At 44.2% G+C, this 18,289-nt stretch overlaps 1 protein-coding gene and 1 non-coding gene across 2 annotated transcripts in view; one reads left to right on the forward strand and one right to left on the reverse strand.

Annotated features, from left to right (window-relative positions):
- Positions 1-1,672: 1,672 nt before the first annotated feature.
- On the reverse strand, positions 1,673-1,784 carry LOC112547476 (U6 spliceosomal RNA). Its single transcript, XR_003091211.1, has one exon. It is a non-coding gene; the product is annotated as a U6 spliceosomal RNA (small nuclear RNA).
- Positions 1,785-17,458: 15,674 nt separating this feature from the next.
- The window catches only part of JAZF1 (JAZF zinc finger 1), a 313,629-nt gene continuing 312,798 nt past the window's right edge, over positions 17,459-18,289 (forward strand). The window contains exon 1 of the mRNA XM_075922158.1: positions 17,459-17,719. Within this exon, the coding sequence (XP_075778273.1) occupies positions 17,605-17,719 (115 nt within the window). The 5' untranslated portion in view covers positions 17,459-17,604. The remainder of the gene's footprint in view (positions 17,720-18,289) is intronic.

Here is an 18,289-nt window from a genome sequence, read left to right on the forward strand (position 1 = left end):
TACATAGTTTGTAGTTATTAATTAGTGTAGCTGGATATCTTTAGAATAAAGACTATTCCCCTCACTGTTCCCATCCTTATATTTCTGACATGTTTAACTAGAAATCTTAGAATAAATACTATAAATTCATCATTGTTATAAATAAATAGCTTTTATTTGCTAAAAGGTCCCTGGTTCTGTCCTCCTCCTTCTCCCCCCCCCCCCCCCCCCCTTGGTTATGCATCATCAGACCTGAGATTCTCGTGACAAGTTTCAAGCAAGTTGCAGGAAAAAGGGTAGGGGTGGGTAACACTCTAAATAAAAAACAGTTACCAACTACTTATCTCCTGATTCATACAGATTCTGGAACTTGATAAAAGTTCATTGTCTTCTAAGACATTTGTTTAGATTTGGCTGGCTTTGTTGGTTAAAGAGAGAAAAAATGGTCTGAAGTAGACAAGAATTTGAATTACAAATACCATATGATAGATAACATCAGCAGACTTTTCTCATTCTGTTTAAGATAGGAGAAAGTGCTTTTCTATCCTACGGTTTTCCTTGTGAAAAAATCAATTATAGTGGTCTTATCTAGATAAATTTTGCGTAAATTTGCACTCTTTATTATCTGTTATGTCAGTTATATGAGGACATGTCATATGGTCCCCTTTGGATGAGCTGAAAACAAAAATAATCCATTTGAAATAGCCATCTGAAATTTTTGTTATGTACTAGATTTTGTATTAAAATGCTACAAGGTTGTTAAACTGAGAGAAACATACTATGAACTTATACATAATTATAAAAAGCAAATTTACCTTTTATTGGAGGTAACTTGCAAACATTTTTGATGACTAGTTCAATTCCAGTGGATACTGTTAAAAGCTTACCAATTGTTTTAGGTAATTCTTCAGATAACCAAATGAATTTAGCTTAACTTTTAAAGTATACCAAATATTGCTTGCAATAAGGGTAGAGTAGGTTAGTTTATAAGTTTACATATTTAAGATGCCATTGTACAGCTTGTATTTCATCATTTTAATTCTAGAACAAGAATAGAATGTCCAGCTCCAAATTTACTCTAATCTAAACCAAATAGTGAGATTTCTTTGTTCTAGGCCACAGTTAACAAGAGAAAATCATTTCCACCCAAATCAGTGCATTGCAGGGTTTTGATCTCCTGTTTATATGAAATTTATTTTTTCTGAAGACTCAGGTCTCTAAAACTTCAGCTAAAGTAAATCAGTTTTGATCTATTGTTTTGAGGCATCTTGTACTGTTGAGGGATACAGTGCTTGTCCAACTTAGTATTTTGTTCTTCCATTTCACCCTGAAGCCCTGCTGCAGTATTGTGCCAACAGAAAACTAATTCAACAGTGTAAATTAAAATAGGATTCCCATGACCCAAACTGCACAAACATGTTGTATTTATATAATGACTTTGCAGCAATAGCATGTTTCTACTGTTGCCTTTTGAGTCATGAGAGGTAAGCTGTCATATATAGCCAAATTCAATGGCAGGCAGCAGTAAGGAAACAGCATTTTTTAATAAAAAAAAACCACTATCTTCTGTTTAGATGGAGATAGTGCCTAAATATCCTTTTTTTTGTTGTTGTTGCAATTACTCTTTTCTCTTAAAGACATGAAACCAAAACAAAACCATTGTCAAATATAATGACAATATTATAATCACTGTAATAACAGTTTTTCTTTAAACTGCTTCACAAATGTACATCATCCTTGTAAAAGGGTCATGATGATCTTCTTTGTGTTGTTCCAATTTTAGTATATGTTCTTCTGAAGTAAGCATTTATATTCCAGTAAAGAAAGCTATACATTATAATACAACAATTCCCTTGCTATGTGAGAGTAGACTGTCAGGAGGAAAAGGTTTGTCACCCTGTAAACATCAGAAGAGCAACTGCAGAGTGCTTCAAACATAGGCCTTTTAATTTCTGTGGAGGATTAGGATATTATCTGGCTTCAGCAACCCAGAAGAGTGAGGATGGTGGAAGCCTAGCCTCAAGTAAGTCACTACATTTAAAATCACTATAATCAGCTATTACATTGCAACTACAATACTGCTAGTAGAGTAAAAGCTCTGTTATATGGCGCTCAATTAACCAGCATTTCTGGTGTTCTCCCAATAAAAACCTTCAGTCTAGTAACTGGGACTACTATATTGACCTGCATATGCAGTTGTACATTCTGCACTCTAATTGATGCAAAAGAAGCAGAAAACAGGTAAGCAAGCTGATATCAGGGATTTATTTAAAAAAAAAAAAAGCAGCTTCCAGGTTGTATCATAAGGTCATTAGAGATTCAGCCAAATCTTAAACTTTTTACATCTACAATGATAACTGATGTTTACAATGCTTGTGCATGATCTTGAAGGGCCTTTAGAGCCATTAGAAAATTAAATTATGTTCAGTATAGTTTTAGTATTAAATGTATTTTTAGTTATCTGGGAGTACACCGTGCACTGCCTATAGTGATATGTAGTGTCATAAGATAATCTCCTGTATAGGAAAATGTACCTGTACACACCCAAATGGTCCAAGAAATCTGGCACTCTATTGCACAGTGCTACTATCGGACTGGTGACTACCTGTATTAGGAATGTTAAAATGCATTTAATTAAGTAACCATGTAGCCACTGAAATTTTCTGTGGTTTCACAGTTGTATATGAGGAAGTGGGGGCTTTAAGCTGGTTTCCCGCACATGCTGGCTCCCACCTGCCCTCCTGCATTGCTGCCTCTGATACAGGCTCATTGATTAACTGCATACATAGTTTACAGGTTAGGGATATGAAAGTGTAACCATTTTAAACTTTTTTTCATTGTGTTGTATTGTAATTCTTTGAAAATTGGTGTTGCACTGGTAAAGAATAACTCTCAGTTAACCAGAATATTCAATTAACTGGCTCCCTCTATGCCCCGCAGCATGTTAGACAAGAGCTTTTACTATAAATGATGATCAAATTCTGCAACTAAAGGCATCTTCCTAGCAACCAAGAAGTGTAACGAACTAAGGGACTTACTGAACCTAAATGAGATAAAAAGCTATCAGAAGAAGACATTTAATTTTTATAAAGTTTAAAATTAACTTTTTCCTAAATAAATAACTTAAAATTACTATTTAACAGTGAGACATGAGGACGTGAGGCTAATAAAGGGACAGTACAGATGCAATGTGCTTGTTTGTCAGAAGATAACTACATGGGATGGAAATTTATTCAGTCATATATACCTCAGTCTTATACATGCACAGAGCCTGGTTGTAGGCTACACACAGGGGTTTGCCTAAGTAGAATCAATTGCAGATTTGAGGTTTAAGGTTTTATCTGCTTCGAACTTCGAAATGAGCTCACACTTCTCAGCCCTGCCTGTGCTCTCCCTTCTATGATTTTCTATCTTGATCTTTCCTTTTTCTCATCTTGTGCTTTCCCACCCCAAACTGGCAAAAGAACATCTAAAATAGCCATCAAATTATTTTTGCTTGCATCTGATATAAAATTCTTCTGTACAATTAACCAAACCATATTTATTTGGGTGACAGTCTGATACAGATGAAATAACAAATAGGTGAAAGGAGTAGAAATAACATTTTACACATACTTTGCAAAACAAATGCAATCTCACTCATCTCTAAATGTACATTTCAAGATTTGGAATGCATCACAAACCATTTGAGCTCTTCTTTTTGCTAACCACCCTGCATCATAGGCCAAGTGACTGTGTATAAGGCCCAGCCTGGTAAATAGTTTATAAGGCCAAGACTTATAGTCAGGGCAGGGTGGATGAAGAAATGTTTAACACAAATAGTTCAGTTTATAAGGCCCAGCTCTGGGTCAAGATGGGGCGGACAGACAAATGTCTACGAAAAGTGGTTCAAAAGTTTAAAGCTCCAGCCAGGTCCCTGCTTGTCAGGAGTCTGCTCTCCTCACTGGCAGAGAGCTGACAAGCACAGGGGTTTTGCCCCACAGGGAGAAATCTGCCATCCAAGGGAAGAGGTGGCCGGAGGGGGGGGGGGGAGGGGGACGACACACAGACCCACCCACTCCACTGCATCCCAGCCCAGGGCCCTAACAGTGGCAGTGTGGCAGCCACTAGGTCTGTAGAGATCCAAAACATACCGACTAGGTTTGTGGGTCAGTGGGGATCCAAGCTGCAACATGCTGCCACCCAACCTCCGTCTCCTCTGCCACCTTGGGGTCAAATGTCCCTGGGCTGCTTCCCAGTTCCCCTTCTTTGGGGCCTATCAGGCTCTGCTCCTTGGGGTCAGCTGGGGACAGAGGTGCTGCCAAGATGTCCATGGGTTCCAACTCGGGCAGGGGCCCTGGTGGACCAGTCCAGTTACCAGAGCCTGGCAGGAATATCGGAGGTCTTGGTGTGTCTTCAGGCCGTGGCAGTGGTCTAAGCAGCCCAGGCCAGTTCTTGGGGGGGGGGTCCTGGCACTCCAACCCAGTCCTCCTGTTGGGTGCAGCATAGCTGAACCCTTCACTGTGGGAGCTGAGGCTGAGCATCTGGCCTGTTCAGCTCCCAGGCTCTGACTGAGCTCACAGCTCTTATAGTGCTAGTCCCATTCTCCAGCTTCTTGTGGGCGGGGCTAGGTGAGGCTGGACCTACCCACCAACAGGTCTTAGAGGGCCCTTCCACTTCCAGGTCAGAGGGAGGCCGTGTTGCTATTACAGCAAGTTACCATAAAAAAAAATGAAATGAATGTCTATGCACAAATTTCTTTAAAAAAAGTTTCTGAATTAATTTAGTGTTAGGTACCCATGAAAGTTAGAGTAGTGCTGACTTCAGCTAGATGTGGAAGGTCCTGTGGAAGACCTGATTTAGTTCCCATTGAGTCAATGGAGAGGCTTCCACTGACTTCAATGTGAATAGGATCCAGCTCATTAAAAGCTGGATTCTCCAAGCCTTCTACAGAGCTTTGCCAACATACCTTGTTATTACTTTGCAACAACTCTGTTATTGCAGCCTGGAACCAACAGAAATTGCCAGCAATGCTAAATTATGCAGTGGTTTTGTGAGATGCACTGAAAAAAAATATTTTCAGTATTTGTTATCTGTAGCCTTAGGAACTATTTGAACTGTGTCTCCACTACACTTTGCCACCAAGCCTTCTCCATCCACAATAGACATGTGACTAAGGAAAGAAGTATTTAAACAATATCACAACTTGAAATTATCCTGTAACTTGTTCCATACAGGCAGACTGCCTGAACAGAAAAAACTGTAAGACTGGGATTAAGGCTCCAGTCATGCAACACTTAATTTTACTTCTATGAGAAGCACCAATGTTTTCAAGCACAGCATGTATGTAACTGTTTGCAGGACCAGAGCCTACCTTAGCACCCAGATGTTATGCTAGTTATGTTTTTATGTATTATAAAAATGTAGAAGTTATATACTTCTATATCTTCATGTATAGCTTTATCTACTAGTAACTTATATAGTCATGTACATTTGGAGCATCTTCTCTTACTCCAAAATCAGACCACAATTCCTTCCTGACATTCCAAAACTCTGCAGGTCTCCATCCCACAATCTGCTACCTATATAACTTGCTTCTATCATCCCCCTCTTTGTCCCTTTAATTTAGGATTCACACAATTATTTTCAAGCTTTCCATCCTCCAGGTCACTGCAATTATTTCTAAATAAATTCTTTACTTATCACTTCTAAATGTCAGGACCTCTTTCTTGCACTCTTCAGAGGGCACCTAATTTAGCCTTTTGCCCACACAAAAGGTATGGTTTTTGTGATGGGGATATACAAATCCCACACAGGAGATAGAGGGCTAAGGAATAGTTCTGAACTCCTGTAGCCCCACTCTTCCATACCTGCAAAGTCTACACAAGCTGGAGGCAGAATTTTGAAAGGGAAGAAGTGAAGTTCAGAAAGAGGAAGAGAGCGGAAGGAAGTAGACCTGTGCTCTTGGAAAAGTGTATCCCTTAAGCAATTGCTAGTTGAGACATCCATGGAGACACTGACTGCAACAAAACTGCAAAGGAGGGACTGGTGACTTTTCAAAGTCAAGACATTTTAATGTTGTGTTCTAGTTCTTTTGGGCACTGCTAGGAAGCGATCCAGGGAGGCAGCTGCACAGCACCACAAAGTTCCGGTTTCAGCTGACCAGCTTTGGATCCTCGATTGCAGTCAAGTGGAGAGTGGATCCTGGCTCCCTGCCAACTCTGAAGAGGAAATAATGACCAAAGACTATCCCTTAGTTGGGAATCTAGGTAGGGAAGACCCTGAATGTGTAAGGGTTCCAACCCTAAAATCCTGACAAAAGGGGAAGTCCTAAAGTTTACTAATTTCGGAAGAGTTCCACATTATTGGACAAACCCTGAAAGGAGTGGATTTAAATGTATAGCCTGGCTGGAGTGCTGCATCACAAAAAATGTGGGCCTATGATCAGGTGGCAATGACCAATCGCCCCACTTTGAATTTAGGAGAGAACAGTTATGTTGGCTGGAACAGGACAACCAAATAGAGATAATACAGCTCCTCATGCTGAAAGTATCAAAGAAGTGTTGTGGCTCACTCACTGGAACCCATGTGCATTCAGTTGGGGATGAATACAACATTCAAGCAGGTGACTGATAGGTGCTATTAGCTGGGAGTGCACATGGAAGCAAAGGACTGTTGTGCATCATGACAATAGGCTGAATCCAAAAGAACCTGTTGCGAGAATCACAGGCCCGATGATGCATACCCAAGGGGGGAAAGAGAACCAGGTGGACAGTTTTAGCAAATAAAGGATATTTATTTATGACAGTGAATTTATAGTATTTATTCTAAGATTTTTAAGACTGTATTAATAATGAATTTACAGTATTTATTCTACGACTTCTAGTTAAACGTGTTAGATATAAGGATGGGAATGGCAAGGGGAATAGTCTCTATTCTAACAATATCCAGCTACACTAATTGAGTGATAACTACAAACTCTGTGTACTACCCAAAACAACTACAACACTAATCTTATACAACAAAGTTGGTATGTATGATTTGATTTTCTTACACTGAACATTTCAAAGATATCGGTTCGGTTGCAAAGTCCTTGGTTACACCAGAGAGTCAGGGGAGGTGGCTGGTTGCTTGATCAGGCTGGCAGCGCTTTGGAGTATACAGGAAGGCACACGCACAGTGGTACATGTGTTGCGAAGACCTCCTAGAGCGAACTGTGCAATGGGTATTTATCCCCAAATCTGCACATCACTTTCCCGCGCTTGCATATTACCATATACAGCCCAACAGTCACCAAGTTGGGCCAAAACTGTGCAGGTTTCATGTGACCAGGTAAGCCCGGCAGTTCTCACGCCAAGGTGACGGGTGGGAGAGTCTGAGGCTATTTTCCCCTTTTCACACCTTGCCTTTTTCTAAAGGTAATGGTATGCAGGAAGGGTGCGGCCAGTTTCTCCCAAGGAGTACTGCAGCCCACTATAGCAAGAGCGGCCTAGCCAAACTTTTTTACTGGGGAAGCAGGGTTTTTTCTAACAGAACCCTGAAAGCTACCCTGGTCATGTTCCTTATAGTGGGGCTACCATTTGAATGAAGTGGATGGACCTAGTGAGCACACAGGAGAAAACAGAGGAAGGGTTCTAGTATATTCTGATGGTCCTAGATCACATAACCCAATATCCCCAAAGCCATCCTTCTCTGTTCTCTAAATGCAGCAACCATCATAGCTGAGTTGAGGAAGCTCAAGTATGCCGAAAGAGATCCAGACTGATCAAGGAACTAATTTTGTGTTGCGTTTGATAAAAGAACTATGGTGTTCTGTTAAGGCTTACGACACTAAGTAAATCAGTTTACTTGATGGATTGATTGACTTGTTTAATCAAATACTGAAAGATGCTCAGGAAATCTGTAGCATTAGATCCTTTTCACTGGGACCAGTCATTTCCACTGTTTATCATCAGAGATTCTTCCAGCATCTGTGGGATTCTCCTCACATAGAAGCTCAAATCTCATGGGATTTTAGGCTTCCTCTGAGAAGCACAGGAGGAACAAGGACCTAACGTGATGAATATGGTGTAGCATGTACTCCATTAGGAGACTTTGCAAAAGAAAACTTATTGAAAGCCCAACAGAACCAAGAAAGGCCTATAACCAAGGGACCGTCTATGAGAATTTAGACCTGTTTACCCAAGAATCCTGAGCCATTCTCATGGGAAAAGAGCTTCAATCAGAACAGACAGCCCAAATGTAGCAGCTTGTATTCTTCCCTGGAGTAGTTTCAGCCTTTGAGATGGTCCCATCTGGCTTATCTTTACCTACCTACACAGCAAGAATCAATTCTTGAAAACCCATGACCACTCCTGTGAAAGATGTGTGACACCATCTAAGAGGAGCCATGTTAGACCAAGGATACTGGAAGAATCTTGCAATGATAGTCAAGTCCCTTTGTGCTGGTACCAAAACAAAATGTGGTGATCTGCCTTTCTTATTTTAGAAAGGTAAATGCAATATTGAAGTTTGATGCTTATTAGAAAGACTAGGTTAGACCGCAATGAGCGGTACTGACAGACCCCACTGACATCAGTCTTAGGAAAAGACCACTTTCTCTGCCCCATCCATTCTGCACCAATTGTGAAATATGCCATTTTACCTTCATGGGGCAGCAGTCATTTTCACTGAGACATAGATGAAGTGCTGTAACTACATGGTCAATATGGGTATGTCTACACTGCACAGCTATTTCAGGATACCAGAGGTATCCTGAAATAGCTACCCCGTGTCTACACAAGCTGCCCACTATTTTGAAATATTTTTTTAATAGCATGCTGGTTATTTCACCATCCCAATAAACCTCATTGCACGAGGAATAAGGTATGGCTTGAAACAGCATGTTATTTTGAAATTTGGCACTATTTCAAAATTCAATTGAAATAAGATTATTCTGAGTTTAGGGTGCTGTGTAGATGCACTCTATGCTGTGGTATATGTAGATGACATTGTGATTTACAGCTGTCAATGGAACAATCACATATGACATGTCATTGCCATCCTACAGACTCTCAGGGGGGTCCAGGTTTCACTGTGAATTCAGGAAGGTATTCAGGATTCACTGTGAACCCAAGTAAGATGGCATAGTTATTTTAGCTATATCATAGGAAGGGGCAAGTTATGACCATTAATTTGCAAGCTATAGGCCATAGCAATTTGGACCATCTCGACAACAAAAAACAGATCTGACACTTTTTTTGGCCTAGCAGGCTATTATAGGCATTTTGTACCAGACTTTGCCATGGAGCACCCCTCATGGGCATTGTGAAGGAAGCCAGTCCTAGGAAAATTTTGTCTGGAGCCTGTGAGCATTTAGACTTGTCCTCCTGTGCTTCTAAAAGATTGTCTGTCAGGAGCCAGTAAAAATTTACTAAGATTTTTCCAAAAAGTTCACACTACTGATGCAGAACAGGTCTTTCCCAGGAAGTTGAAGGAGAGGAACACCCAATCTCCTATATAAGTAGAAAAGTGTTGCCCCAGGAAGAAGTCTATTCAGTTACAGAAAACTCTAAGGCCAGGGCTACACTAGCAGGCAATGTCAAATTAAGGTGCACAACTCCAGCCATGTGAATAGCGTTGCTGGAGTCAAAGTACCTTAGTCGGTGTTGATGTGAGAAACTCTCCCATCAATTCCCCTTATTCTTCTAGCTTCAGTGGAGTATTGGAGTAGATGGGTTTTTTACTAGACCTGCTAAGTTGATCCCTGCAGGGCTGATCTCCTGATAAGTGTAGAAAAGGCCTTTGCTGTGAAACAGCCCGTGGATGTCTTAAGATGCTATTTGTTGGCAAACCACTTCTCATTAGTAACTGACCACACAACTCTTCGCTCACTGAACATTATGAAAGATTCCAACCCAAGAATTATGCAGACATACTTCTCCTTACAAACATGACATTTTCAGGTATTCCACCGAGCTGGGAAAGCCCACCAAAACACTGATTTTTCCCCAAGAAGGAGGGGGACCAGAGAGTGGAGGACAAAACTCTGGGTCCCATATTGTGATGGGGCACACAAACCTCACATTGGAGAAGAGATAAAGGAGCTCTGGACCCAGATGGCTTCACCCTACCTCACCTGTAAAGCTGGAAACAGATTAAACAGGGAAGAAGAGCAGCTCTGAGGCAGGCAGTAGAAGGAAGTAGACCTGAGCTCTTGGATAGGAATACCCCAGGAGTTCTGGCTGCCTGAGACATGGAGACACTGACCTAACCAAGCCTTCACAGGAGGGACTAGTGAAATTTTAATTTTTATATTGAGTACTTCACATTGTGAAGGGAAGAGTAGACACTGGTAGGAAGTGATCCAGAGGCAGCTGCATAGTACCCCAAGGTGTATGTATTAGCTGTCTACCATTGGGGAGGCACCAGCCATTTAAACCACGTCTGACCCTCCAGCATTCCTCAAAAGTATTAATCACACCCCCATTTTTTAAGATAAAACCCACATGATGTAAATCATTGAGATGTGTCATTTTAGTGGGCAGAGAAAGCATATCCACATTTGGGTGTGGACTGCATTTTTGCAAAGCTTTATGCAGGAAAAAAAGAAACAGCAGCATAGACCTAGCCTAGAGTGTCTACATCAACCCGTCGATTGCAATCGACTTGTCGATTGGTAGGGCCCGACCAGTCGATCGTGAAGCGTTTGGGGGGGGCTCCCCATTTCTCCCCACCCCCAAGAAGCCTCACTGCCTACCTCCAGTGACAAGGGGGGTAGCGCCAGCTTCCTGAGGGGTGGATGGATGTCCTGCAGCTGTGCCTCACTTCTGGGGTTTCAGGAAGTACGCTGGCTGCTCCCCCTCCCCTAAACAGCCAGCAAGGTACCAGACCCAGGTCTGTGGCATGTTAGGGACTTCCTGCACGGCAGGGAGGTTGGAGTCCCTGGAGGAGGCACGTGCGGACTTCCTTCCTCTGTGCGGGCAGGAGGTGGTAGGAGTCCTCGGAGGAGGCGCATGCCGGGACGTGCTTCCCCTGTGTGTGTGGGGGGGAAGGGAGGTAGGAGTCCCCAGAGCAGTCAGCGTGCCCTGTGGGATGTGCTTCCCCTGTAGGGGGGAGGAAGCAGGAGTCCTCATAGGAGGCGAGTGCTGGGGACTCCCTGTTCCCTGCCCCCACCAACACCCTGTCCCCTGCTGCAGCACCCACTGGTAGCCTGCTACCTGCCCCACCAGCCTGTCCCCTACCCCCACCAACACCCTGAGCCCTACTATGGCACCCTGTCTCCTGCTTCAGCACCCACTGACACCCCATCCCCATCCCAAGCACCCTTCCCCAGTACCATGTCCCCTGCTCCCACCAGCACAGTTAGGGCCACATTAGTGAGGCTCGGGGGGCATTTGGAAGAGGGGTTTTTTTTTTTTGCATCTCACTTATGTGGCCCTGACTGACTTTTCTGTGGGTCAGTGACCTCAACTCAAAACAAGTTTTCCCCCCCCTTCTCATAAATAGGGACAATGCTGAAACCTTTATGTTTGACCTATTTTATTTAAAAATGAAGCCAGGCCAACAAACCCCCAATTGGGGCTAAGCCCCCATCTTCCCACAGCATCATAACGCTCCTGTACGCCCTGCCCCCTCCCCCCCAGGCCCTAGATCTCAGCCTATCATACACTGGAACCCTCTATCCTGAGCCTCTCATATTCCCAAACTCCTGCACCCCCACATCCCCAGTCTTCTGCCACGACACTTCTGCACCGTCCACACACTGCAGATCTGTCCTGACCCCATCATACGCCCAACCTCCGTGCCCTGAGCCTCTCACATCCCCCAACCCAAACTCCTGCACCCTCACATCCACAAACCTGTGGCTTGCTCAGTTCCCTAACCCTTCACCTGACCCTAACACTATCCAGCCTGGAGTCTCTTCCCTGAACCAGCATCCCCTTCTCCACCTCCTCCTGCATCCAAATTCCCTCCCAGATCTTGCACCTCTCACTCCTTCCCACACCCAAATCCCTTATTCCTACCCCAGAGCCCCCACACTGTCTCAACCCAGTGAGTGTACAGCTAAGCTGCTGGAGTTTTTCTGGGATTCCAGAGGTATCCTGGAAAAACTCTTCCACATCCAGGGACACATTTGTCCTGCTTTTTTTTAGCGGAAGAGCAAACACACTCTTTCAGCAACCCCTGTATTCCCTGTTCCACGAGGAATAAGGGGGCTTCCGATAGAAGGTTTTTTTCTGACATTTGGCCCAGTCTAGACAGGCCAAATGTTGGAAAAACCTCTTCCTATAGAAGAATCGGGGTGGGGGGAAGCAGCAGTGTAGCCATAGCCTGAGAGTGTATAAGGGCCAGGGATAGCAAATGTTGGAGAGAAGAACAGAGAGGGTGGTGCTTCAAGGAAGGGGTAGAGTCTTGGGGGAAGGATGGGGCGGAAGGATGGCTTGTTCTGATATTTAATAAGTGATCTTGGGTGTAAAAAGGTTGGAGACCATTGATCTACATCATAGGAATAGTTACTAATCATGAGCCTGACCTGATGAACTGCTCAACTTGCAGGGAAATAATGAGAAGTTAAGGCTGCTTAATATCTGCTAAATCAGGCCCTAGAATACTAGAAAGGTATTACATGGATCACTATTTGTGGGATATTGAGTGGCTCCTGAGAAGTGGAATCAGAACTTCTAACTTTTGCTGACTTCAATGGGAATTGTGTTTTCATCAGGTCATGAAGTCCCAGAAATGCACAGAATTTAGTAAGCACTTAAATGTTTCTTTCAGACCATTTGTAGGAAAGTGTTGACAAAGCAGTGGTATTTACAGTTTTGTTCACTCTGGGCTTGATCCTGAACATATGTTGTAACAATATGGTTTTTCTGTCACCATGTTGGAAGGCCTGTAACCATATTGGTAAGCCTGAACCAAAGCCTTCTTCTGCAGCTAGAGTGGAGAGCAGTAGCAATTAGCTGTAAGGCCTAGAGTCACACACTCACATTCCACTAAATGAAACAAACAGGACTATGTAGCACTTTAAAGACTAACAAGATGAGCTTTCGTGGGCCAGACCCACTTCCTCAGATCAAATAGTGGAAGAAAATTTGCATGATCTGGCCCATGAAAGCTCATCACCTAATAAGCCATCTTGTTAGTCTTTAAAGTGCTACATAGTCCTGTTTTTGTTTCAGCTAGACCAACTAACACAGCTACATTTCTATCACTATTCCACTAAATTGAATTAAAATAGTGTCACACCAGGCTGTGAGAAGGGGATTTTGTCCTAATAGCCCCCCCACTGTTACCAGATAAAGAAACAGATTTCAAGATGGGTAAAGAAAACTTAAGTTAACACCATTCTGTCTGGCAAGAAACTACTTATCAATAGTTGAGGTTGTGGAATCCGCACTCTATGATTATTGTCATCGCTTTCCTTTTGTTTGTCTATGCAATCTCTGTCTGGTTTGTAACTGTTTCTGTCTGTGGTATAATCAGTTTTGCTAGGTGTAAATCAATTAAGGTGGTGGGGTATGATTGGTTGGGAAATTCTGTTATGATTGGTTAGTAAAATTATACTAAAATAATTGGTTAAGGTATAGTTAAGCAGGACTCAGGTTTCATTTATATAAACTGGGGTCCAAAAAGTAATAGGAGCAGAAGGCAAGAACAACAACAGGGAAACAAGAACAGGAGGGAACACCAAGAAGAAGGGGAAGAAGACCTGGAAAAACTACTCACCTCCAAGACGTAGCCTAAGACCAAAGCTGCCAGGATTCTCCTGCATGACAGTGATGTGCAGCAACTAAGATCCAGAGAGACTGATCTTGCCTGGCCAACAGAGGAAGTCTGCCTACCTATATCAGGATTGGTGACCATGACGCTGTGTGCTTAGCATGTGTATTCTGCTTGTTTGGAAATAGTAAACGGAATAAGAATATTACTGTGTTAGGATCTTTTAGTGGCTAAAGGTCCTGGAAACCTGCAGGAAATTCCACCCTGAGCCCTAGGAATTGGGTAAGGGTGAGTGTGTAAATTAACAGGATTGCATCTTGATCCCTAAAACTAGGTAAAGGTGTGTGTCCCTACAGTGTGGAAGGGATAGAGAAATTTGTGCGGATAACAATGAGACAACTCCCATTGACTGTAATGATGCAGGATCAGCCTCTTATGTAATTAATGTGCACAGTACTCGTTCTGCTGAGTATTGGTGTCCTGCCTCTCTGTAAAATTTTATTATTTATATAATTGTAAAGCTCACAATGTGCTAGACACTATCTCAAAGAAAGATCTAGGCTCCAACCTACGAAGGTTAACATTTAAGGCTGTAAGAGTCCAAATTGAGCTGCAGATCACTGCATCTATACAGAGCTCTACTGATTTTAATAGAGCTCTGCATAGGACTAGGATCTACCTCTATAGATCTTCCACTATTTGATCTGAGGAAGTGGGTCTGGCCCACGAAAGCTCATCATCTAATAAACCATCTTGTTAGTCTTTAAAGTGCTACATAGTCCTGTATTTTGTTTCAGCTACACCAGACTAACATGGCTACATTTCTATCACTCCTCTATAGATCAGATACCTATGACTAAGAAAAATGCTTAAGGTCTGTTGTTTTAAATCCTAAACCTACAAAAAAATTTCCCTGAGTAACCCTATAAAATTTAGTAGCAAAATTAAGCATCTGCACCAATGGTTGCAGGACTGAGGTCTTAATTAGGATCAGCTGTCTCCCAAACTGCCCTTTCACTTTAGTCAATGACTAGTTCACTAATTTCTTGTAAGGCACATGGAAGAAGTGTGCCTTGAGGACAGATTTAAAGGAAAAGAGAAGTGGCCTGTGAAATGAATATGCTTGATATAAACAAATAGATGACAGGTGTTAGATATAATGAACCTGTGTATTACTCAAGAGAATTTTAACTTTTATATGGAATGCCTTAGAGTGTGGAAGTGAAGGCAGATGTTCCTAGAATCTATATTTTTTGGAAAATAAATTTTGTGCATGATTTTTTTAATGTACGAGTAAATTATATATAAACACAATTTTTTGATTGGAAGTTATGCAACATAGGGACAATCAGTGCTAATTTATATGAAAATTAGGAAACTGATCTGTGAACTAAGATGCAGGCTATTTTGTCACCATGAGGTTTTAGGTTCTCAAGTGTATTATAAGCAGTCAGATTTGGCTCCAGGATTTCTGATGCTCTAAGCAAATTGGCATCCCCTCTAAGCCTGCAGTCTCTACCCATTTAGCTGCCTTGAAAGCTTTGCTACTTTTAGGCAATCACCTCTTCATCAATGATGGGAGCAGCTGTGAGGGCAATACAGTTGTTAAATCTGATTCTGCAGACCCTTATGCATGTTTACATTTATGCCTAAAGTTAAACACATGTAGAAGTATCTGCATAGTGAGGGTCTTAAGCCAGTATCTTCATTTTTTGCAGAACTGGTTCTGCTAGAATTATTACTATTATTTTAGCATAATATGCAATATAGCAAAGATGGGATGATTAATTTTTTTTGAAAAACCCACCTGACAGGCAAGCTCTTGCTCTTTTTTTTTTATTTTAATTTTAAATAAAGCTGTCTATGAACTTCAGCCTCGGGAGAGCTTCATTCAAATCAATTAATCAGTCAGCCTCTCCAGTGACTAGCTTTCTGGAGACAAAAGTCAAAATAGGATTTGAGAGTGAGTTTTGCATTTTTATGTTAATTTCTTTCTTCAGTTCTAGCTGTCTTACATCACAGTGCAATCCTGGTTTCTTGTTCTCCTAGCCAATTTAAGAGTTCAAGGTGCAAAGACTAGCAGAATGAGGCCCTTATATTACAAAGATCTATCCTGGAAAGAAATATATAAAGGGAAATTATATGTCAATTAGACCTTCTGCTACTTTCATCCCTCAATCCTCTAAACAGTTATGCATATGCCTAATATTATTAATTAGGCTAGCCCATATGATTTCAACAGATTACTTACAGTTCAAGCACCTGTATGTCTGCAGAATCAGGATTCTGCAAGTAGCTGAATAACCTCAACTTCAATTAGATGGGTTGAGGTCAATGGTCACTCTAAATTTTTCCTGTGTACGGAATATATTTTGTTATGTGCACCAAGGCACGTACAGTTGTGCACCACCAATAGAAACACAGACTGCCAGTTATGGGCACTCTGCCAATCAACTGGGTAGCATTTGAATCTCTCCGGGGTAGCCGCCCAAGCACACAGCTTACAGGAAACACTGGTAGGGAGTAAAGATGTTAGAGTGGTTATTTTGCTAATTGTGTAGTAGATACAATTTGTATTGACTACACGATTAGTCAATAAGGGGAGCTGCTCTGCAAAGCCACAGTGGGGATAGCTTCTGAAGCTGATGCAAGTCAGGACTTAGCAGTCCTGGCTTGCACCAGCTCTGGACTGCTGCAGCTCTGCATTTTAAACATAGTAAGTGCCTTTTGGCCCACATGCTCAGGGGCTGCTCCGGCAGTAGCCCCTGTCTGAGGCTGGCCCTGGGTGCGGTAAACAGAAAAATGTCTGCCTGCAGCCAACCTGGGCCACTGCAGATAGGAGCTGCTTTGTGGCAGCAGCCCCTCTCCCTGGCGGGGCAGCTACCTGCTGAGACCCCCACAGATGGGGCTGCTGCTGGAGCAGGCTCTGCCCATGGCAACCCATCAACCTGCCATGGGCAGAAGCTGCCTCTGATAGAGGCAGTGGCGGTGGGGTGGAGGCAGCACCAGGAAGACAATGCTGTGGGCAAGTAGCTTTTAAGTCAGCCCCGCCCCGCCTCTCATACAGAGGCAGCAAGTGTGTGGGGGGGAGCAAATAGTTGAGTTCTCTATTACCTGATAAACTTAACCTTATAGGGTAGTGCAATACTGGACTACTTGCTTACATCCCTAAATTGGGAGTGCTCCGCATCTTTTTGGTGCTGACAGTACAGTGGGGATTGTGTGAGATTTAGGTGAACACACTATTCAGCTTGCTTGGTGGACTCCTGAACAATGGGTCCCCTCTGTGCACCAGCAAATAAGGTTACTCACAATAAGGTGCAATATCTTATTTCACAAGTAGTCCTACTGACTTAAGAGGTGCTAATTATGATGTAAGATACTGTTCAGAATCAGTTAAGAGTATCACAAATGTGTGTGGGGTAAACAAAAATGAGCCCTTGTTTAATTCCCCACTTGCCATGCTACTGAAAAAAGTTAAATAAAGTTACACATAAATGTAACATTCCCCCCCCCCCAAAAAAACTTTACACTTGAAGACATGTAGCCTAACACAGTCTTTGAGCACTGAAACATATATGTATGTGAACTGTTGCTAAATCTCCCCCTGAGGAGGTGATGAGTGTGGCCTGGGGCCCTTGATCCTGCTGCTGCTGGAGGAGGCGGTGGCTGCTGGGGTAGCACAGCTGTTACAGTGCAGCACTGGTCCCTCCTCCCAGCTGCGGCTGCCTCATCTCCCCCCACCCAGCCCGTCCCTCCCCTCCGCCGCTCCCGACGCTGCTGCTGCCGCCGCGGCCGCTGCCACCTCCTCCTCCCCACCCCCACCCTCTCTCTCGCTCCCCATCTCTCTCTGTCCCGTTCCCCGCTTCCCCCGCCTCTCTCCGCCCTGCCGCCGGCGGCCCTGGCAGCGCAGGCACCGCAGGGGGATCTCAATGTAACACCATGACAGGCATCGCCGCCGCCTCCTTCTTCTCCAATACCTGCAGGTTCGGGGGCTGCGGGCTCCACTTCCCAAGCCTGGCTGAGCTCATCGAGCACATTGAGGACAACCACATCGGTGAGTGGCCGGCAGCGGGACCCCCGCCGCAGCGCTGGGGCGGGCTGCATGTGCAGGGGGCGTGTGTGGGGGGGTGCATGCCGTGCACGGGCAGGGCGGAGGAGAAGGTGCCGGGGCGGCTGCATACTGGGCATGGGCGTGTTCGGGGGCGCGGGAGGCGGCATGGCCCGGCGTGGGGAGGCAGGGGGGGCACGAGGGGCTGCGGACGGGGGCGGCGCTGCAGCGGGGAGTGAGTTTGCCTTGGCAGGAGGCAGTGCGGGAGCCGGAGGCGGCGCGGGGAGGGGGAGGAGGACGGGCACGGCACGCCGCCTGCTGCTTCCGCCCCGGCTCTGGCTGTCAGGGCTCCGGGGAGGGAGCCGCGGCGGCAGCCATTCCGCTTCCTCCTCCTCGCCGCTGCTGCGTCCTGTCAGCGCTGTTGCTAGGTGTGGTGGGGAGGATGGGGCGCTGCCCGCCCGCGGCAGCCTCGCTGCCCTGAAGGCGCCTCTCCAGGGAGGAAGGGTGGCGGGGAGGCCGGCGGCCGGGTGGGCGTGGAGGACCCCGCCGCCGGCGGGGGTGGAGGCTAAGCGACGG

This window comes from Pelodiscus sinensis, chromosome 2 (assembly GCF_049634645.1).
Source record: "Pelodiscus sinensis isolate JC-2024 chromosome 2, ASM4963464v1, whole genome shotgun sequence".
NCBI lineage: Eukaryota > Metazoa > Chordata > Testudines > Trionychidae > Pelodiscus > Pelodiscus sinensis.